Source organism: Nicotiana tabacum, chromosome 8 (assembly GCF_000715075.1).
Source record: "Nicotiana tabacum cultivar K326 chromosome 8, ASM71507v2, whole genome shotgun sequence".
Taxonomy (NCBI): Eukaryota; Viridiplantae; Streptophyta; class Magnoliopsida; order Solanales; family Solanaceae; genus Nicotiana; species Nicotiana tabacum.
Window position 1 is genome coordinate 169,648,751 of NC_134087.1, and position 22,684 is coordinate 169,671,434.

At 37.9% G+C, this 22,684-nt stretch overlaps 1 protein-coding gene across 2 annotated transcripts; it reads left to right on the plus strand.

Moving 5' to 3' along the window:
• Window positions 1-1,810: 1,810 nt before the first annotated feature.
• Window positions 1,811-22,482, plus strand: LOC107812079 (ubiquitin carboxyl-terminal hydrolase 14). Of its 2 annotated transcripts, XM_075219877.1 has the most exons (21): window positions 1,811-2,028; window positions 2,865-3,036; window positions 3,125-3,237; window positions 3,344-3,680; window positions 4,286-4,367; window positions 5,470-5,569; window positions 6,016-6,149; window positions 6,220-6,276; window positions 6,410-6,487; window positions 9,432-9,486; window positions 9,559-9,591; window positions 10,181-10,261; window positions 10,877-11,075; window positions 11,150-11,207; window positions 11,278-11,400; window positions 18,436-18,524; window positions 18,628-18,717; window positions 20,546-20,716; window positions 20,795-20,913; window positions 21,022-21,148; window positions 22,036-22,482. In XM_075219877.1, exons 1-21 carry the CDS (start codon window positions 1,933-1,935, stop codon window positions 22,212-22,214), a joined length of 2,493 nt encoding a protein of 830 aa, XP_075075978.1. In that variant the 5' UTR covers window positions 1,811-1,932; the 3' UTR covers window positions 22,215-22,482. The 2 variants fall into 2 exon arrangements, with proteins under 2 accessions (XP_075075978.1, XP_075075979.1); XM_075219878.1 differs by lacking the exon at window positions 4,286-4,367 and having other exon boundaries at window positions 5,475-5,569.
• The last annotated feature ends 202 nt before the right edge of the window (window positions 22,483-22,684 follow it).

Genomic DNA, 22,684 nt, shown 5'->3' on the forward strand with positions numbered 1-22,684 from the left:
TATTCATCAACATCCATATAGTAAATATCTCTTTTAAAGAGAAAGTTATATCATTATGGTCATGGTCAAAATTAGATGCAAGATCTGTTTCTTGCATTACTGTTATCCTTTAATAATCACATTACTAAAATATTTTGGCGTAGGTACGTGACCATTGACCATTCATGCCATAATAATAACATTATTTTCTTATATCATCTCAAACCTCCTTCTAGATGTGAGTGTTGTATATTCACTACCACTAGTATGTTCATATTATTCCAAGAATGAACATGTATTCATAAATCACATGTTGTCACATTCACATCACGAATGGACCATAATTATCTATTTGTGCTTTACAAAATCTCATGTCAAATTGATGATAAATATTACTTTCACATAGTGAAAGATTATTCTGAGAATCCTTATTGTTCTCATTACCACAATGATGATAATTATAATTTCGTCTATTGCCACATCTCATCTATTATTATCTTCACGGTAATAATTTTGTCTTCTTTCAGATTTATCAAATTGCTATCACATCCTCTTACGGGAATGAAAATGAAGCAAATTCAATGGGACGAGTTTTCACTTCTTGTGCCCATAGCTATACATGTATTTGATCTTGGCAAGACATAGAAATTTTATCACTTCGGGTAGTTATAATTTATCACAAACTCTATTAGAGTTATAATAAAAATTTATTATCTTTACTTGTATTTAAAATCAAATTATAGAATTTAAAAGAGAAAAATAAGATAAAATACTTACCTTAAATCCAGAATAGAGAATTTATTCCTGAATAAAGTTTATGAAACAATTGACAATCATCATGCTCAATATTATATACAAGTTGAGCACCATGTGCATATCCCAAATTAAAATAACTGCCCTCTGCTCGATTGGTTAGAGTCTCGTACTGATAACGTGTTATAAAACAATAAAAATGAGAAAAGTGTATTGCAGAGAAAAGTATATATAGAGAATTTTATTGATTTAGGATCAATTACAGTGGAATATAACTCCTCTATTTATAGAGAAAAGTGACTTAGCCACCAAATAATAATACCTAAAATCTCTCTAAAATATAAACATTTACCTTAAATATAATTCTATTTATAACATATATTTTGTTATATTGGATTAAATACACATGATTTTTGAAATCTTGGAGGATTATTAGAACCTTGCGGACCATTTTAGTAAAGGTAATCACTTAAAAACCAATTTTGATCTTTTCCTCTAATTTGTTCATTTATATCAAGGATAACTACGAATAATAATATACGAATTATTATGCGAGTAAAAATATAAGGATTATATATAGTGATTGCCTCTTTAGATAATCATTGATATACATAATATTATTCACAATTTATAACACATGCAGTAATATTGATGAAAATAATATGCTAACATATAAATTTTGCGTATGGATATTTATTAATAGATAAGGTTTAAATATTTGCACCAAAATATTAGTTTTCTGGTGTCATACATTGATTAGTCTGTTTAAAAAATATATATTATAATTTCTTATATAAAAATATTTTAAGTTTGAAAAGTTTTAGTTTTACGAGGGAGTAGTTTTCTAGAAATCTTTATTTTCAATCAGTTTTAACGCAAAATGTCATGTTATATGAGTCGAGTATTAGCTTCATAATTAAATTATTTATGAATACGAGAAGTCATTTTACTTAATTTGCATACTATTATTATTTATTTTTAAAAAAATATTTTCTTCCTTGTACCAAACACACCCTTAGTTTTGTATAATTTGATATGGATGTTTTCCATCGTATATAAGAACCTCCATCTGACTGAATATAAGAAGTGAGAAGACTTGGGGTCTTGCAGAAGCATAGAAAGCGTGCTACATAACTACACTCTGTCGCTAAACCTTTTATCGAAGTAATCTCATACGCATTGAGTTCGCGTTTGATTCAAATGGAGCTCCTTCGATCGAACCTCCCTCGTGTTCGAATTCCTGAACCAACAAATCGTATCTTCAAGCACGAATGCTGCATTTCTTTTGATACTCCCGTAATCTTTCTAATTACTTGTTTTTACTCTTCGAGCATTTGTTTTCTCTCTCATTTTAGTTCATTTCATTTGTTTCTTATCTGGAGATGATTTCTTTTGTTTTTAGAGTTAGTTTGAATCGTCTGCCTAAGTTTTGATGATTGTTATTGGCTTCTGCTATTTGATTGTTTTACCTTGTTGGGTTTATCATTTGTCTGCTAGGGTTTATGACTAATCTTTGGAGTTAAATTGGACTATATTAATTCATTTTTGCGGTAAAAAATTGAACTTCAGTTATTCTGAAACTGTAGGAAGTGTACTATAAGTTGCCGTTCTCTTCGTATAGAAAATGGTAAAAGATATATCTTAAAATTGGATTAAAGTTATGTATGCTGATAGTGTAGTTCTTTTACACTACCGGTGAATTTTAACTTGTGATAGCAAATTAGTTACCATTTTTAACAGATTATCAATTAATGCTTATCAAGAGATTTACGTGTAATTACCTAATAAATGACATGATTGTGTAAGGATCTTTTACACCTTCAGTGCATAGAAACTATACTCTTTAACATGTTGGTCAAGATAAACTTGATTTGAATATTGGGAACCTAAAATGCCAAACATTTTGGACAGAGGGAGTACTCTTGATATATTTTGCTTGGTTAAGCTACTAAGGCAGCTAAATAGGTACAATGCCAACATTGGATTCATTACCTTTATCTTTAGTATTTGAATTCGTTACTGTTTTCAGTTGGAAATATATAATCCGCTATTGAAACTCTGTTAAGCTATTAGTATTGATTTAAATACGATTGTGATTTTTCTGATGCAACATTTACTTGACGTTTTGTCAGAAATCTGAGGGCGGGCTGTTTGTTGATATGAACACCTTTCTTGCATTTGGAAGGGATTATGTAGGTTGGAACTACGAGAAGACTGGGAACCCAGTTTATTTGCACATAAAGCAAACGAAGAAGACAATTGCTGAAGATAGACCATCAAAAAGACCCACGCTTTTGGCTATAGGTAGTAAAAATTTACAAGTCATATGAGTTGAATGCACCTTACCACACAAATTTTGATGTATAATTTGGTTATGTCTTCCCGTTTCCAGGTATTGATGGAGGGTTTGATAATAGTGATCCCCAGTATGAAGAAAGCTATGAAATTGTTATATTGCCGGATTACATAGCCCTTCCTTTCCCTTCTGTGGAGTTGCCTGAGAAGGTAACCTTTGCAATTAAATTCTTTCAGAAGCGATGCATTTTTATAGAGTATGCTATACACTAAATATGGTTTAACATTTTTACTTCCATATCATTCCAACTTGCAGGTAAGGTTGGCTGTTGATGCTACTTTAATGGCTGAAGCTGCTGAAAGGAAAGAGCAAGTTGCTTCATGGACTGCTGACAAGAAGCTTGTCAGTAAATATGCCATGGATCTGCAGCAGCTCGACAATGGTGTTGTTGTTCCTCCAATGGGTTGGAAATGTGCCAAGTGTGACAAGACCGAAAATCTCTGGCTGAATCTAACCGATGGATCTATCCTTTGTGGTAGGAGAAATTGGGATGGAACTGGTGGTAATGACCATGCCATTGACCACTACAAAGAAGCTGGTTACCCCCTTGCCGTAAAGCTAGGGACCATAACTGCTGATTTGGAGGGGGCAGGTAATGCCATCTTTTTGTTTTGAAGAAGGTAACAGATTTTTTATAAATAATCAAAAGAGTAACCCTTAACACAAAGACTGTGCTAAGAGAAACATAGTTACAGGAGCCCCCCAAAAGCAAAAACCCAGTCCTGCAATATTTACAAGGACCCAATGATGTCAACTACTGATTATACATCTTCTACTAGGGCCTCTTTACCCGGAAGTTCATCTTCTGTTCAGAGTTAGCTACATCTTCAAAACAACTTGAATTTCTCTCCCTCCATATTGTCCACCAGATACTTTTAGGGATAATTCTCCATCATCTCTTATGTCTCTCAATGTTACCTGGATCATTCCAACGTGCTAACAAGTAACAACTCAGCAGTTTTCCTAGGCATTGTCCATCTGAGTCCTCATCAAGAGCTGCCACAGAGTACTGGTAACTCTGTAATGGAGAAACAAGTAATGCCATCTTATATATAAATGATCAGAAGTTGGTTATCAGAACTTGTGGCTCAACTCCTTTCCGTTTTTGAATTTTCTTGTGTAGATAGGAAGTTTTGATTTTTTCATAGTCGAGTATTACTGGTTTATTTCTAAGCACAACAATCATTTGTAATGCAGATCTGCCTTATGGATTACTGAACAACTATTTTCTTTATGTTCAGTCAACTTACTCTTTGTATCTTTCAAGTCTTAATTCAGGGTGAGGGAGATGTAACTTACTCTTCAAATATGTCAATCGTTTTGGATAGTAAGGAAAGGCTGCCTGAACTGTTTGATTTTGGTCATTTTTTTATTTTTGTTTTATGAAATTTCAGTTTGGTTTCGTGAGAGGCTTCTAAAATTCGTTCACTTAGTAACCAAAAACTAACAGGCTCTGGATTTTAAAGAATTTGTTCACTCAGTGGCATGGTAGTCATTTGAGTTCCCTAGATATTGGAAGTGGGGTCCAGTGGTTTTGTAGTCTAAAACTGTCTCTTTCTTGTTCCTTGTCAAAAAGTTGTCTTTTCTTTGTTTTGGTCATTTTCTTGGACATGTCTACCTTTACAATGAGCAATGTCAATTCAGAGAAGTAGAATTGAAGAGTATCAGAATATCGTCCTATATCTTACTTGTTGAACCAAAAATAGAGTGGGCACAAAGTTCATGTAGAGTGGCTAATTCCTGCATCTTTCAATATGCCATGGTTTATGGGAATACAACAACAAATCTAGCGTAATCCCACAAGTGGGGTCTGAGGAGAGTAGTGTGTACGTTGACCTTACTCCCGCTTTGAGAAGATAGAGAGGCTATTTATGGAAATAGAAACACATTAATGTTAGAATGACACGATTGTGTTGTGGTTCTGTATCTTTACAAGTTCTTCGGTTTCTCCACTCTAGAATCAAGTAGATCTCCTGATTGTTTACCTTGGAACAATTTTTTTATAACCGTGGCGTCCGGGCCAGTTTGTGCACATCTCGACTAATTCCACGAGATACTTGTTACCTCCAACCAACAACAGGTACCAGGTAACTCTATCCATGAAGACTGGATAGATGAAAAGAAAACACCTAATGTTTTTGTCTCTGTTGGGATTCGAACCTGAGACCTTAAGTTCTCAACCTTGGAACAATTATTAATTGTCATATATACGCTTTGGATGGACATGTCCTTCATTAGTATGATAAATATCATGGTTGTGAATATGGCCCTGTAACTCAACTATGCTGGATTCTTTACTACATCAATGATGTCCCCTCATTTTACCATGCTTAAATGTCATTTGGCTTGAGTTAATACTAACCAGTTGCAAAGTTTGGCAGCTCAGATGTTTTCTCCTACCCAGAGGATGAAAGTATTCTTGACCCACTTTTAGGACAGCATCTGGCACATTTTGGTATCGACTTCTCATCATTGCAAAAGGTTAGCAGCTACTGTATTCACTCGTAGAAAAAGTGTGTATAACTTGTATTAACTAGTTTCGCTACGTATCAAGCTTCCGTGTGGAATAGCCATCTTAATTGGGCCTTCGACTGAACTCAACTCCAGTAGTGTCTGAGGTGGCTTAACTCATACGCAGACCTAATCTAGCAAGTTTCCAACTAAGACAGTGATAATCTTTTGCTTACTAATGATTATTTTTCCTGCCTGTAAATTTCTTTGATTCTTTTCCCCTGTAATAAAGTTTGTTCTCTTTGTTGTTTCAAGTTTACTTAGAATTCTCCTCTGGAGCTATAGTTGTTGTGTGCATAATGGTTCCTGGCACTAGCATATTGTGCTGTTACTGATGCAAAGTTACGATTGCTCCAATTCTTCTTCTTATAGATAGTGTGATTCAACATTGTTCTTTTGATTAATTATATTTTCAGACGGAAATGACTACTGCTGAAAGAGAACTTGACCAAAATATTAATTATGATTGGAATCGTATTCAAGAAACTGGTCAAGATGTTGAACCACTTTTTGGACCTGGTTATACTGGACTAGTCAATTTGGGTAATAGGTGAGTTGGCCAATGTAGCCGTTGTTTATGTTTATTTTCATATGTCTTGTCTCATTTTATTCTTTTTCAGTTGCTACTTGGCCGCGACAATGCAGGTTGTATTCTCAATGCGTCCCTTCTGTTCTCGGTGAGATTATTGTTGTGATAAATGTCTTTGATGTAAAATGGCATTGAAGTTCGTTTCCACGTAATTCTACTTTGTAGTTTTAGCATTTCCCTTCTTATTTGGGTCTTATCATCTGATGTGCAATACCCCACAGGTACTATGTGGAGCAAAGTCTCAAAGCAGCTTTCAGTGTGGCTCCTGCTGATCCTACTGTAGACCTTAACATGCAGCTGTGAGTAACTTGCATTTGTTCATTTTTCTGGTTCACCATTAGTTCTCAACCAACGAGATTTCTTAGGTGGTCTGCACTGCTTAACAAATGACATCATCTTCGTTACGCTTTTACTAAGTTATGCTTATATTTCGTATTATATTTGGAAGCTAACCAGTAACCATTATGTAGACTGTGTATGTTCAAACTGAATCATGTCCTTTCTCAGACTCATGTAGTTAACAATCTAGGAAACCTGTGGAATACATGCTTATTCTCAGCCAAGAATCTTCCTTTAAATGAATGATAACCACCCACCTTGTTATGGGCAAGTGAATGAACAAGATGTAAATCTGTGAAATGAATTTCTGACTGATCTTTGTAATATACACGAAGCTTCTTTTCGTGCTCATTTTTGTAGTGAGCCGTAATTCTTATTAGGGTTACCAAAATATTAGGTTCTAAAGGGAGCTTCTTCAATCTTGTCCTTGCCAATTATACATTTTAAGCTATAGTTTCCAAGGCTGAAGTCTGAACTCCTTTAGCCTCAATTTACTGATTTTATTTCTCACTCCCACATCACCAACTTTATCACTCCACGTCGTTCTCCCTTTTCCTTACAAGAACCTCAACATGTTGTACCCAAGGATACGACGTAGTGGCTAATGAAGTGAGTGAGAACCATGAGGTCCTAGGTTCAAATCCCAACACAGGCAAAATCACTAGGTGATTTCTTCCCATTTGTCCAAGCCTTGGTGGATAAAGTTACCTGGTACCTGCCGCTGGTGAGAGGTGGCAGGTATTCCATGGAATTAGTCGAGGTGCGCGCGAGCTGGCCCGAATACCACGATTATCAAAAAAAAAAAAAAGGAACCTCAAAACATGCTAAGGTTTAACAACACAGGCATGAAGAATAAGGTATGACATGAATAGTTCTAAAGCTTGTCCTCGAATGTTTAGGTTAGGAAACCTTTAACAATGTAGATAATGTGAACATATATGTTACCTATCAAAGACAAATGTACATATCAACTACGGAGAATTTAGAAACCTAACTTAGTGGAGGCAAAGTCATATTAAGCAATGCACTATTAATCGTGTATAACCATCAGTGGAATGAAATAATGTCCATTTTTTAATAAGTAAAGCTTGATGGAAGAGGTAAAACAAATAAAACGTGGAATGCAAAAATGTCCATTATATCCTATAACTTTTAGTAAATATTTTAAAAGAATTTGCACCCAAGGGTTTGGCATAATGGTCAATGAAGTGGGTTGAGAACCATGAGGTCTCAGGAAATTCCAGTGGAGGCAGAACCACTCGATGATTTTTTCCTATCTGTCCAAAACTTGGTAGACAGAGCTACTTGGTATCTGTGCTGGGAGGTAGCAGGTACCCCATAGAATTAGTGGAGGTGCATGCAAGCTGGCCCAAACACCACAGTTATAAAAAAACAAAAAGGAAAAAATGAAGAATTTCTATGGTGGATTCCTTTTATTTTAATTTCGTGATGCATTCGAATCATTGAAATAGAAATACGTAAAAAGGTAAAATTATATCAATCAATCAATCCCTGATTGGTTGTGTCGGCAAAAGATGCAAGCTAAGGACTTCCCAGGGGACCATCCATCTTAGTCGTCCCAAATCATTTAAGTTGATGTTGAAACAAGAGTATATAAAGTTGAAGTTGAGCAAATGTTTATGGAAGGCGACATTATGTTTGGACGTGAACTTCACTTGGAACAACAATTTTTGAAAGTTGAGATTTGTGACTGAGAACCAGTATTCACATGAAACACTCCTTTATACCAGTATTTCAATATTTCGTTTAAAGTTCATAAATTGAAGGTTCAGCATTAGAGTTGTAAGTTAGGAGGAAGTCGAGCGTTTTTCTACTTTGTACCAGGGGCGGGGCTAGGCTGAGGGTGTTTCGCCTTGGGATGTTAGTGGTTTATGTAGTTTCCACACTATTTCTGTTTTTTTCTTCATAGTTCTATGGCATTATTACTGGTTATTGTTAATTGTTATTGCTTTTCCATCTATTTTCTGTCTCTTACGATGTTGATATTATTTTTTTTGGCTTTTGTTGCTGTCACACATCTATTGTTTATTTTCGTCTTCTTGAGCCGAGGGTCTTTCGGAAACAGCCTCTCTACCCCTCCGGGGTAGGGGTAAGGTTTGTGTACACTCTACCCTTCCCAGACCCTACTTGTGAGATTTTACTGGGATGCTGTTATATGTCAAGCCCAGATGGGCCTGGAGTATCTGACATCTTTCTGTGTTTACCTTTGGGGGAGGGACGCTGGCGTGGCTTGTAATTGCCCAAGTTTAAGTCTGTGCGTACCATGAGTGTGTTTTCCTTGTCTTCCCTCCCCCCTCCCCCCCCCCCCAAAAAAAAAAGGAACAAAAGAGAAAGAACAAGATATTATGAGTGACCTTTGTCTGTTCACCTAATTATAGGGAGTTACGGGGGTTTTGAATGTCTAATAAGCATTGAACACTGAGCTGTTGATGCATGCTTGTGTTTGGCCTTCTTCCATAGAATTAGTGGAGGTGCATGCAAGCTGACCGAAATACCACATTTATAAAAAGTTGTTATAGCCTGACTTGCATTACCATTGCTAGATGCTTTTGCTTGATACAAGGTTTATTTCTTACTTGATAGATGGTTCGTTCTTAGTTATTCTTTTTTGTTATATTTACCTTTCTTTTGTGGGCAGGGGGGAATTCGGGGAATATCCTGAGTTTGTATCCTGTGAGTCCAATCTATGCTCTACCAGGACAATTACTTCTGTTGTGTTAGAATTTTTTAATTTTCTGAATTTTCTACGATAATAAATACTGAGCGCCTGTAGCGGAGCGCTTTTCATTCTCCAATTTGCAGATATGATGAATATTGCTTTGCTTTTTATGATTTCTTTGTGTGTGCCCTTAACTTGTTGACACGTTACACTGATTTTGGCAGAACAAAGTTAGCTCATGGCTTGCTTTCTGGAAAATATTCTGTTCCTGTTCTGGAGGTATGTGTCTGGAAAAATTATTTCTTTGTGCATTGCCTTCTTGGTGGATAACAATTATTTTTTGTGATCCAGGATGATGACAAGTCAAGTGCTCCAAGTTCACTGGTAAACTTTCATATATGAAGAAGTTCATGTTTTCTTTTGGTTTGCATATATTATACATAATCTTAGCTCACTCCATAGCTTTTATTAGGCTAATCAAATATTTGATGGAAATTTACTGGCATGTGGTAGGATTTATGCTGCTCTGAAGTTAACATGATGACGAAGCTCGCAAATAAAATAGGATTGTGGTAAAAAAATGGTTGCATCTGGTTCATGGAAAGCTTTCACTGGTGTTAGCCAAAATTGTTTTCTAAGTTTCCAATTCTTTATCGGGCATGTATTGCGATTTGCGAATGCTTATAATTTGGGGTTGGGGGAGTGCTCTTTCTATAACATGAGTAACTGTGATTTGTTATATAATACGAGCCTTAAAAGTTGAAACTAGATGCTTTTAATCTAGCTTTCACAATGATCTTCTAAAGATTTAGATAGAGGGCTTTTACCTTCCTCTCATGGTGTGAGGCATTTCAAGACTTACTTTGGGCCGAATGATTTACCTATTAAATCAGGTTGTGTGCTTGACATTGTATTTTTTACCCCTCTTTCTCTCCCAACTTTTTATAAATCCTTTGTTTTTCTTAACTTTCAGAAACAGGAGGGAATCCGTCCCCGCATGTTCAAGTCAGTTATTGCTGCTAGCCACCCTGAATTTTCTACTATGAGACAACAGGTATCTGGAATCTACTTCAATCATTAGATGTTTCCATTTGAGATAACCAATTAAAACATTATAATGCTGTTCACAACTAACAAAATCCTGAAATCTATTACTCCATCCGTTTCAATTTATGTGAACCTATTTCCTTTTTAGTCCGTGGCAAAAAGAATGACCCCTTTCCTTACTTGGAAACAATTTACCTTTACACAATAATTTATAGCCACACAAAATATATGTGCCTCATTTTACACCACAAGATCAAAAGTCTTATCTCTTTTCTTAAACTCCGTGCCCAGTCAAATGGGTTCACATAAATTAAAACGGAGGGAGTATTTTTTACATCTCAAGCCACGGAACATCCAATATAGCTCTTTCCCGTTGAGGTGATGAAGTGTGTGTCTGGGCTGGTTCTTATAACAACTTTGTTTTATTCCATAACTGCTTCACCTCCCACTGATGTTTTATAACTGATTTCATGCTCACGTGTCGTCTTTTTTTTTTTTCATTGCCCTTGAAGCTCACTAGCTTTTGTCTTTCTGTACTTTTGCATCTATGTTCGTTCTGGTTTGTTGTCATTATCATGGCTATTGTTATCAGTACATTTTATTGATGTTAGCTTATGTCTAGGATGCACTAGAGTTTTTCCTACATTTCATTGATCAAGTTGATCGGATGAATATCGGGAACCCTAATATTGATCCTTCGAGGAGCTTCAAGTTTGGAATTGAAGAACGCCTCCAATGTCCCTCAGGAAAAGTGGCCTACAACGGGAGGAAAGATTATATTCTTTCTCTTAATATTCCTTTAGAAAGGGTGGTAAATAAAAGTGAGTTTTTGTCGTACTTTATATTTCCCCTGCCTGCGCTTCTATCTTATTATTCATTTGGTATGGTATTCTAGGAGAGCTAGCAGACTTTCAAAAGTTAAAGGCTGAGAGAGCTGCAGAAGGAAAGGACGTGTGAGTTTCAGCTGGTCTGCTACATACTTCCATTTCTTCTACTTTCTTGGTAAATGTATAGCTTTTGCAGGTCTACAGATGAAATTGTCCGCCCAAGGGTTCCATTAAAGGATTGCCTGGATTGTTTTTCAGCTCCTGAGGAGGTGCATGATTTTTACAGCACGGCTTTAAAGGCTAGGACAACTGCAATCAAGTAAGTTTTCTGACGTGTCCCTTAAAGTCCTCTATTCTATTTTGTCTACTTCACTTGCAGGCTGCTACTATTTAATTCGCCTCGCAATTTCTTTTTAGTTTGCAGTAGGCTATAAAAATACTATTTCTATTGCCTAGTATGTTGTCTTCTTCAGTTTCTCACAACTTGAATAATTGGTTACTGATCACGCCCAACTATGCCTTATAAAAAGGACAAAACAGTCGCTACAAATATAATCCGAGTATTTAGCCCAGAGTCGAATTCATAGGGAATTAACCTACCAATTACTCTTGTTAGACTCACTAAATTCTTCGTAATCAACTTTCCAGATATTTTGAATAACAATTGGAGATGTTTTTACTAACTATAACTGAATGAAAGCAAGTAACTAAGAGCTAACTATGACTGGTTTGTATGCAAGTAAGAGAAGGATCTAAGGTTATGATTTCCCTATTGGTGGAATCCCTTCCTGTTATGTTTCGCATAGATTTGCCTAATCGTCTCTATTGATCATGAGCACTCATATTACCGTAAATCTCTCCCGAGTAATCATGACAATTTACTATACGCACTCTCCCGAGTTACGCTAGTTGGCTTTTACTACAGCTCACTTTAGATCGCACCCAAGGCTCGTTATCCTTAATCCCGCCTTTAAACCCTCGGTTATTGATCCCTCATATACTTTGGGGTTCAACAATTACCTAAATATGCACTCTCTTCCGAGTGTTACATACTAAATAGGCACAGCTAATTGAGGATCCTATCAATTAACTGCAACAAGAACGTAGTTGAACAAATAGAGATTAAACCGGGCAAACTATATTAACATAACACTAAGTTCATCCTTCAACAGGTTCAATCAAAATCCTAGACTAAATATTTAGCTACTCATTGCAAAGCAAGATAAAACTACAAAAGTATTCATAATGTGCAATTAAAAATAACCAAGAGAAGATTGAAAAACTCTAATGGTTGATTGCTCTTCTCACACTTGTTCTTGCCTCCAATTTAGTCTAAAAACAAGCTTAACCTTTGCTTGGGCGAGTTTGTTGAGTTTATCAAGGGTTAGGATAAGTTTCCCCCGATTTACACTTTAGTCCCAAAATTTCTCGGCCGCGACAGAACGCGGCGCGACCGCGGTGAATCGCAACTATTCTGCCTCAATCTTTTGGCCTACCGTGTTCCAGCCGCGGTCGACCGCGGTCGCGGTGGCCTCTTGTCTAGTCCTCCTTTGCCTCTTTCTTGCTTATTTTCGTTTGGGTTCTTCTTGATTAGCCTTATATCCACATTATTGACTCCAAAACACTTCATAGTCTCTTCCTAACTTGGATTAGTCCCTGCAAAGCAAAAGAACACCAATTAGAGTATTTTGTTATCATTTAACCTTTAAAACAACAATAAAGTATGGTACATTTAGAGTGTAAATTTGCGTCTATATAGCATACTATCACCACCCCATACTTAAACCGTTGCTAGTCCTCTAGCAACAAACCACACTCTATAGGCCTAATCGTCATTGGGTCACTTCCCTACTCCCTATACCAAGAATAGTTCACATGGATAGACTACTTCAGCGCAACCTCCTCGCCTCAAGAGTGGACTCCTTTCTAGCCACGCAATACCCCTAAACAGCTCTCCTACTCTCAGTCAAAGGTCCAAACTTACCTTCCCTTCCCTTCATGAATCATGTGCCTACTCACTACAAAAGTGACTTATATCGTTTACAAACCACACACTGAGGAATTCGAATACAATATTTCACTCACCCTCAGAACAAATTCTTATGCCACAAACAACACACCATAGGCTTGCCCGAAGTGTAATACTCGACTAATCGAGCTCATTCAGTCTAGAATCAAATAGGACTTTATTTGGTTATAATGTTGGCTGCGGTACGTGTATGATATATCTGGGTATAGTGACTACACCTCCCCAAGCACCCCACTACATTGTGTACTTTTAAGCTCTTAACTTTGTCACACCTTCCTTCCACCATTACATTATTGTGTTAGCCCCTTATTTTTTTTCTTTAAGCACACTTTTTCTTTTAATAGCTGCCACCACTTTGAGGCTTTTTTTTTCCTTCTTGTCCCCTTAATTCCACTTAACAGCCCAACCAACCACCCCACACTTATATTTTTCCATATCCGTTACACTTTGAGTCACAGTGTAGTTCAGCTGGTCTCCACTCAACGTTCTACTGGCATAGTAAATTGGATGCATTAGCTTGTCTTTCCGCTGTCCCAGCACTGCCCCCACTGCATAGTCACTGGCGTCACACATGAGTTCGAATGATTGCTCCCGGTCGGGGGCAACAATGATGGGTGTCGTGACTAGCCTTTTTTTTCAACTCCTCGAATGCTACCCTGCAATCATCAGAAAACAAGAAAGGGTGATCTTTTTCTAATAACTTACAGAGAGGGTTGACAATTTTTGTGAAGTCTTTTATGAATCTCCGGTAGAAACTGGCATGCCCGAGGAAGCTCCTGATTGCCTTGACTGAGGTGGGGGTGGCAGCTTTGCTATCATATCAACTTTAGCACGATCCACCTCGATTCCCTTGCTTGATACCCGGTGCCCCAAGTCCATGCTCTCTTGTACCATGAAATTACACTTTTCCCAATTAAGTAACAGGTTAGTCTCAATACATCTTTTCAACACTCGGGTTAGATTTATAAGGCACTCGTCGAACGAGTTTCCCACCACTGAGAAATCATCCATGAACTCCTCCGTTATGTCTTCGACCATGTCAGTGAATATGACCATCATACACCTTTGGAATGTGGTGGGTGCATTGCATAGGCCATAGGGCATCCTCCGAAAAGCATAAATGCCATATGGGCATGTGAAGGAGGTCTTCTCTCTGTCCTCTGGTGCAATGGAGATTTAATTGTATCCTGAGTACCCATCCAGAAAATAGAAGTGGGACCTCCTTGCCAATTTGTCGAGCATCTGATCAATGAAGGGAAGTGAGAAGTGGTCTTTCCGGGTGGCCAGATTTAATTTTCTGTAGTCCATGCAAATTCTCCAGCCTGTGACGGTTCTTGTAGAGATCAGCTCATTGTTATCATTTTTGACCGCCGTCATGCCACCCTTCTTAGGAACACATTGCACCGGGCTAACCCAGTTGCTGTCAGAGATTAGGAAAATGATTCCCGCATCCAACCACTTAATCACCTCTTTTTTCACCACTTCCTTCATGTTGGGGTTCAGCCTTCTTTGGTGCTCCCTGGAAGGTTTGTGTCCCTCTTCCAGCAGAATTTTATGCATACAATATGCCAGGCTGATCCCCTTAATGTCTGCCATGGTCTACCCAATGGCAGTTTTGCACTTCTTGAGTACCTACAAAAGTTGTTGTGTCTGCACATCTAACAAACTAGATGAGATAATAACAGGTAATGTGGAGTTAGGTCCTAGGAACTCATACCTCAGATGGGCGGGCAGTGACTTCAATTCCAGCTTTGGTGGTTCTTCTATGGATGGCTTGGCTGGAGGAGTTTCTCTGTTTTCTAAGCGTAGGGGCTCGAATTCAAGAGTTCTATCCCAAAACCCTCTGCCTCTAAAGCTAGCACCCATTCTGCCAATTCTTCCCCATTCACCTCATCTAAATTTACCAGGCATCTCCTTCAACGCATCGATCAATGGAATATTTACCTGGATTTGTTTCAGCATCTCCAAGAATTTCTTGTATTGTTCCTCTTTCTGGTACTTGGCCAGCCTCTGTGGGAATGGTGCTGGAGGTCTCTTCTTCCCAATGATTTGGGTATTTTCTTTGTCAGGCACCACCTCAACTACCGGTTCCTGGGCTGTCTCAGCTGCTTTCTGGCCTCAATCTGTGTGTTGGTTTCTTCCTGGACAGGCTGTACTGTCACCTCTGTCAGTTTTGTTGCATCATCTAGCTCAATGGGCACTGGTACAAGTGTCTCAACTTGTCTGCTTTCTCGAGCTCTGTCTTGCTCCAAGTCTAAGTCTCTGCCATTTCGTAGACTCACTGCCATCAACTGCTTCAGGCCTTGATCTTTTGATTTATTTGTGTGTCTGCAGGCAATGTCCCATGAGGACGATTATTCAAAGATATCGAAATCTGGTCCATCTGCATTTCAATATTCTTTATAGCTGACTCATGTGCATCTACCCTTTCACTCATTTTTACATTTGACCCAATAACCTGCTGCATCATTGCCTCGAGTCTGGCAAACCCATCTTCCTGTCTTCCACCATGCTGCTGCTGAGGAGGATGATAACCCTGCTGCTGATTTTGATTGTTATATCCCTATGGCCTTTGGTAAGGCACCATATTATTATGAGGTCGCATATCTCCCATATTTTCATTGTTGAGCTGTGGCTGGACTGGCCTGTATGGCTGATTTTGTTGGCCCCAATTCTGACCACCCTGTCTCTGGTCCCCATAATTAGACACATGATTTATGTCCTCGGGGTAATGATGATGCTCACTTTCTGCATTCCACTGGTTACCAATTGGCTGACTAATGCAAGATGTGCATAAACCCCCATTGGTAGTATCAACAATGTGTACCCGCTGCTTCTGCCCTGACTCTTCCACCTTTTTGGTGAGTATACTCATCTGTGTCATTAATGTGGCCATATTTTCAGCAAGAGTGTTGGATGGATCTAAGGGCACTGAGTGAACTACTGGAGTGATAGGTGCATTCCTGGTTGTCCACCCCGAATTCTGTGCCATCTTGTCAAGCAGGCTCTGGTTTTCTCTCCATGTTTTGCTCAAGAATGCTCCACCAGCTGAAGCATCAACATTAGCCTTCACGCTATCTGTCAAACCCATGTAAAACCGCTGCCCCAACATCTGATCTGGAATACTGTGGTGCGGACATATAACCAACATCCCTTTGAATCGTTCCCACGTTTCTTGCAGTGTCTCCATTGATTTCTGTTTGAAGCTCAAAATTTCATCAATTTGCTGAGCAGTCTTGTTGGGTGGATGAAATTTATTCACGAATTGCTTGACTAACTCCTCCCAAGTCGTGATGGAATTAATGGGGAGTGAGTTTAACCAGGTCTGGGCAGCTCCTGTCACTGAGAATGGAAACAACAACAGCTTTATTGCTTTCTGGGTTACGTTTGGCTGCCTCTGAGTTTTGCAGATTGACAGGAAATTCTTCAAGTGTTGTTGCGGATCCTCAATGTACGACTCCGAAAATAGTCCCTTGTTTTGCAACAAGTGCAGCATGTTGTTCGTGATTTGAAACGACTCGGCCTGAATCTACGGGACTAATATTGTTGTGGCCAAGTTCTCAGCTGTGAGTTGTGCCCAGTCATATAGAGCATCCTCTGGCACAAGAGGTGCCACTGCCGCTAACGACGCAACTGGGTCTACTTCGTGATCTCCCATGTTTGGTTCGAATTGTTCAGTTGTTTGTTGTTGTTAGTTTTTCCAGTTGGCCCAATTCAAGGCCTTGAAAACTTTCTCGGGATCTGATAATGCTTCAAATACTTCACCAGTTCTCGATGAGTTTCTAGGCATGCACCTGTACAACCAAGTCAACAAACGTTAAAATTTCAATGTATCGATTGAAAATAAAGAAATCTGACTACACTAAGAATTTTTGTATTTCTTTCAACTGTAATTGATAACACCGTTAATTCCCCGGCAACGCCGTGATCACGCCCAACTATGCCTTATTAAAAGGATTAAGCGGTCACTGCAAATATAATCTGAGTATTTAGCCCAGAGTCGAATCCACAGGGAATTAACCTACCAATTACTCTTGTTAGACTCACTAAATTCTTCGTAATCAACTTTTCAGATATTTTGAATAACAATTGGAGATGTTTTTACTAACTATAACTGAATGAAAGCAAGTAACTAACAGCTAACTATGACTGGTTTGTATGCAAGTAAGAGAAGGATCTAAGGTTATGATTTCCCCTATTGATGGAATCCCTTCCTGTTATGTTTCGCATAGATTTGCCTAATCGTCTCTATTGATCATGAGCACTCATATTACCGTAAATCTCTCCCGAGTAATCATGACAATTTACTAGACGCACTCTCCCGAGTTACGCTAGCTGGCTTTTACTACAGCTCACTTTAGATCGCACCCAAGGCTTCGTTATTCCTAATCCCGCCTTTAAGCCCTCGGTTATTGATCCCTCATATACTTTGGGAGTGGTGTTGTTCAACAATTACCTAAATATGCACTCTCTCCCGAGTAATATATACTAAATAGGCACAACTAATTGAGGATCCTATCAATTAACTACAACAAAAACGTAGTTGAACAAATAGAGATTAAACCGGGCAAACTATATTTACATAACACGAAGTTCATCCTTCAACAGGTTCCATCAAAACCCTAGACTAAATATTTAGCTACTCATAGCAAAGCAAGATAAAACTACAAAAGTATTCATAATGTGCAATTAAAAATAACCAAGATAAGATTGAAAAACTCTAATGGTTGATTGCTCTTCTCACACTTGTTCTTGCCTCCAATTTAGTCTAAAAACAAGCTTAACCTTTGCTTGGGCGAGTTTGTTGAGTTTATCAAGGGTTAGAATAAGTTTCCCCCGATTTACACTTTAGTCCCAAAATTTCTGGGCAATTACACAGTCGTCCGCGGCCGCGGCAGAACGCGGCGCGACCGCGGTAAATCGCAACTATTCTGCCTCAATCTTTTGGCCTACCGCGTTCCAGTCGCGGTGGCCTCTTGTCCAGTCCTCCTTTGCCTCTTTCTTGCTTATTTTCGTTTGGGTTCTTCTTGATTGGCCTTATATCCACATTATTGACTCCAAAACACTCCATAGTCTTTTCCTAACTTGGATTAGTCCCTGCAAAGCAACAGAACACTGATTAGAGTATTTTGTTATCATTTAGCCTTTAAAACAACAATAAAGTATGGTATATTTAGAGTGTAAATAACGTCTATATAGCCTACTATCAGTTACATTTAGTGAGGAAATGATCGATGCCTAGCAAAAACATGATGTCCTGTAATAAGCACCTTTCTTTATTTGCTCATCCTTCTACCTGACATCTGCTTTTTTCTTTCCTAAAAGAACTGCAGGTTTGACTTCCTTTCCTGAATATCTGGTCTTGCACATGCGAAAATTCGTCATGGAGGAAGGCTGGGTGCCAAAGAAACTTGGTATGTTGCTTTTTCTATAGCTTTGTATATTTCTGATGGAGTCTATTGCTTTAAATTCTCCTCTTAATTGTTACTCTTATTTTTTGGGGTGGTTGATATGCAGATGTCTATGTAGATGTCCCTGACATCATTGACATACGTAATATGCGCAGTAATGGTCTTCAACCCAGGGAAGAGCTATTACCTGAGACTGGTATGATTACCTTGTCATTGATATAATTTTGATAATTTTCTCTTTCATATATGTCAAATAATGTCATGTGACTATGTATAAATGTGTGCTTGGCTAATGTGAGTTGACCATATACTTTGTCTTGCCTACCTTTTTATGCCAGTCATGCTTTGCAAGAATTTATATTCATACTCCTTCAAAACCCCAAGTCCCTTCAGAAAATAATGCATGTGACTGAAGAAGATGGGAAGTTATAGGATCAGAACTGTAGGTGAAATAGCTAGGTTGGTGATGATATCAAAAGAATTTACTCATAGTTTCATTTATCCATTCTATGGGGGCGATTGGTCTACTGCTTTGCTGAGCAGATTGCTTTGACTTTTTCAGTTTTGTTAGGAGCCTTGCTTTGCTTCACATCTTTTATGTCATGCCTCTATTTCGATGTTGAGGTCATTGCCTCTTGTGAGAGAGAAGAAGTGTGTTAAAGTGGCTATACTGACTTCTGATTGAATCAACTTGAAGCAAAGTGATTGGATGAGTTCTTTCTGGTAAAAAACATTGGTCCCCTTGCAAAGTACCCTGGCTGATAGGTTACTAAGTGGAAGACTTCCTCGCCCACATGTTTTATTGATTCATTAGTGTTCAAAGTTTGTATTCCTGTTCTTTGACTGCAGTTAAGCGCGATTGTTTCAATCTCTCATTACTAAGTTCTTCTCCCTTTGCGAACCAACAACAAACAACTATGCCTCAGTTCTAAATGAGTTGGGCCCAGCTATATCAATCCTCGCTGACCATGTTTCTCCGTTTAAATTCATCTCAGGTCAATATTATACAAACTAAAAATAAAAATAAAACGTACAGTAACGATAACAATAAAAATATAAATTACAAATAAAAATATGAAGTACAAATTAAAATAATATGTACAAATAAATTTAAAAAGTACAAATAAGTTCTCCCTTTACACCTTGTAGAAAAACATTAGACTATTTTTTGCTTTTATTAGCATTGCAGTGTGGTTGCTCTTAACCAACTTGGTGGATTGTTCTCTAAATCAACATGTCTGTTGAGTAAATAAATAGCAGATTTCACCTTATGAGTTCTTGACCCAAAGTGTAGATACCCAGTGTAAATACTAAATTCAAGTACTTCAGTAACTTGAAAAAGGTTGGAAAATTCAAAAAGAAATATTTTTTAACTCTAAAAATTCTAACAAGAAAAACAAAATTTCATGTCCTTTATTTTGAAAGGCTTATTCTACTGTGGATCCAGACCCCATCTATGGGATTTCACTAGGTTTGTTGTTGTATATTCTACTGTGGTTATCTCTGGATTTGTTATTTTTACACTGAATTGTTTTTCCAGTCAGTAAATTCTAGTTCAAATATTTTATAGTTGGTTTTAAAGTCATATCCTATGTGTTCTTGTTGTTTCATTGTTGGGAGTTGTGATAAAATATTATTGCATATACATAGGGATAGAAACAGACTCTAAATACCTCAATGATTTGCCTTTCGAAATTGAAACATTCTGATCACCATTTAATCTATTGCCTTTCGAAATTGAAACATTCTGATCACCATTTAATCTATTCCCTGATAATTGGTCACTTTTCTGAAGCTTTTATAATTTTTGATTCTCATGCCCCAAGACATATTTATACCCGTTCTAGTAAGACATTTTGTCTTCAGCTTGTTAGCGTTTCTATTTTTGTGAATGACAATTGTACATCACGCTGGATGTATTCCCTACTTGTATGCCAAGTCTATATATGTTCTGAATGTTCCGACTCTTGTGTTAAAAATTTCTGGGTAATTCAATAAATATCATTCGTGATCCATGTGGACAGCTGCTGGAGATGGTGAGGAATCTCCGAAGCTTTTGGCTGATGAGGTTATTGTAGCACAACTTGTTTCAATGGGATTTAATTATCTGCATTGTCAGAAGGCTGCAATCAATACTTCCAACTGTGGAGTTGAGGAAGCAATGAACTGGTTGCTTGCTCACATGAATGATCCAGGTGCTGTTAGAGTCTTTAGTTGCTCAAGCTTTTGAAGTTTCTAGATGATGAGAATATTGCTTTTTATGTTCTTTCCAGATATTGATTCTCCAATATCCCAAGATGTACAAACTCCACATATTGATCGATCAAAAATTGATACACTGGTTTCCTTTGGTTTTGAAGAGGAACTTGCTTGTAGGGCGCTGAAGGCATCAGTAAGTCTCAATTCCAAAGGTTTTCAGAAGCTATATGCTAGGCTCTTTTATTAAGTGTTGCAATTACTATGGCTTATCTTTTTTCCCGGTTATTGTTTGTGTTTCCAGGGTGGTAATGTTGAGCAAGCAGCTGAATGGATATTTAGCAATCCTAGTGCTTCTGCTGCATCAGATATGGATGTTACAACTAGTAGTGGAGCTGCGGTCGATACCTTGCTGCCTGATGGAGGAGGAAGTTAGTTCCCCATCCCTGCTTCTATTAGTCGCCTTATAATTTTACCTAAATCTTACCTGTTTGCAAAAAAATACACAAGTGAGCCTAGGAGCGCCCTTCTGTTTTCTATTCCTGTTTATGTTTTCATAGTTTAACTGCGGAGCCTAGGAATTTATTTGGTAATAATAGTCAATCACCTGGTCTTGGATTACGTATACAGAATGTTTTTTCTACCGTGAAAATTTTCCTTTTCATCTAAACTCAACTCACATGTGGTTGCCCTTTGTTTACAAATTTTGCTGCTTCTAGTATTTTGGAGGGGGAAGTGCTTGGCTTTTCATGATATAACTTTTCAGCATTGGATTTAGAAGAGTTCACATTTATGGGAATTTTTTCGACTGAGCGATCAAGACTGTCCTCTTTCTTTGACCCCACGACTTTTTGTTTGGACCAATTGCAAATACCAGAGAATGTTCCTGAGCATGGTCCAAGAAGACTTTAGCAAGTTAAGGCTGTAGATTTGAGGCAAAACACCTAGTTCTTCTTGCATAAGCTGTTTGAGTGTTGGATCATACTTAATACTGGGAGCCCCCAGGACTTTGGTTCAATACTAAATGTAGTATGACGATTGATGTGTGGTAGACGCACGTCACGCTCGAATATTTCTAGGAACCAAGTCTGGTATTTAAGTGGAGAAGGGTAGAGGGGCATGCCAATTGTTTACCGAGTTCCACAACCAGATTTCGGTTGTTAAAAATAAAATAGAAAAATTGAATACTGGGAAATTCTAATCATGTTCTTGGTCCAACTGATGCATATCACCCATCCATACTGGTGAAATATTTGCTTCTATCTCAGGTAAGTTCTTGCTACTTGATTATTTGACAAAGTTTGCTTTGAATAAACAGGATACAGGCTCCTTGGATTGGTGAGCCACATTGGTACCTCTACCCATTGTGGCCATTATGTAGCTCATATTCTCAAGGATGGTAGGTGGGTGATTTTTAATGATGAAAAGGTCGGGATTTCGAAAAATCCGCCCCTCGACATGGGATACTTGTACTTCTTTGAAAGACTGGAGAGTTAAAGATGGAGTTCAGGGCAGGTTAGATGAATGTTAAAAAACAGGGCGGAGGACCCGGTAACTTGGTGGAATTGTTGCCAGCAGGTTGAATACATACAACAGTTTTCGCACATATGCTGATCATGCATCATTTTAGCGAGATTACATCCCATTAGCTGAACTTTGATCATTCGCTGGATTTTAAAGTATTAGCCTTACATATTTGTGGAAAATTTTGAATTTTGATTTTCTTCTGGTTCATATAATTCTGTTCTATGCTTTTTTTACTTTATCTTTTCCTCTCCCTTGATCTAAGGTTTGATTTTTCCAGGAGAATGAAGAGTTAATTGTCGGGTTTTAGGTAGATTTTACCGAGTCTCTAATTGATAATTAGCTGGTCATTAGAAATTAACTTGTGGAGAAGTTCCTTTGTCATGTCAGCATCAGGTATTCACGATTTACATTTTTTCCCCCGACTATAGGTGTCTATCTAG

What these genes read in the sequence shown, in the direction of transcription:
- LOC107812079 (XM_075219877.1), top strand. Translation starts at nt 1,933, where the DNA reads ATGGAGCTCCTTCGATCGAACCTCCCTCGTGTTCGAATTCCTGAACCA. An exon ending in ACCCACGCTTTTGGCTATAG is followed by an intron (nt 3,037 to 3,124) that starts GTAGTAAAAATT and finishes TCCCGTTTCCAG; the next exon opens with GTATTGATGGAGGGTTTGAT. An exon ending in CTTTCAAGTCTTAATTCAGG is followed by an intron (nt 4,368 to 5,469) that starts GTGAGGGAGATG and finishes AAAGTTTGGCAG; the next exon opens with CTCAGATGTTTTCTCCTACC.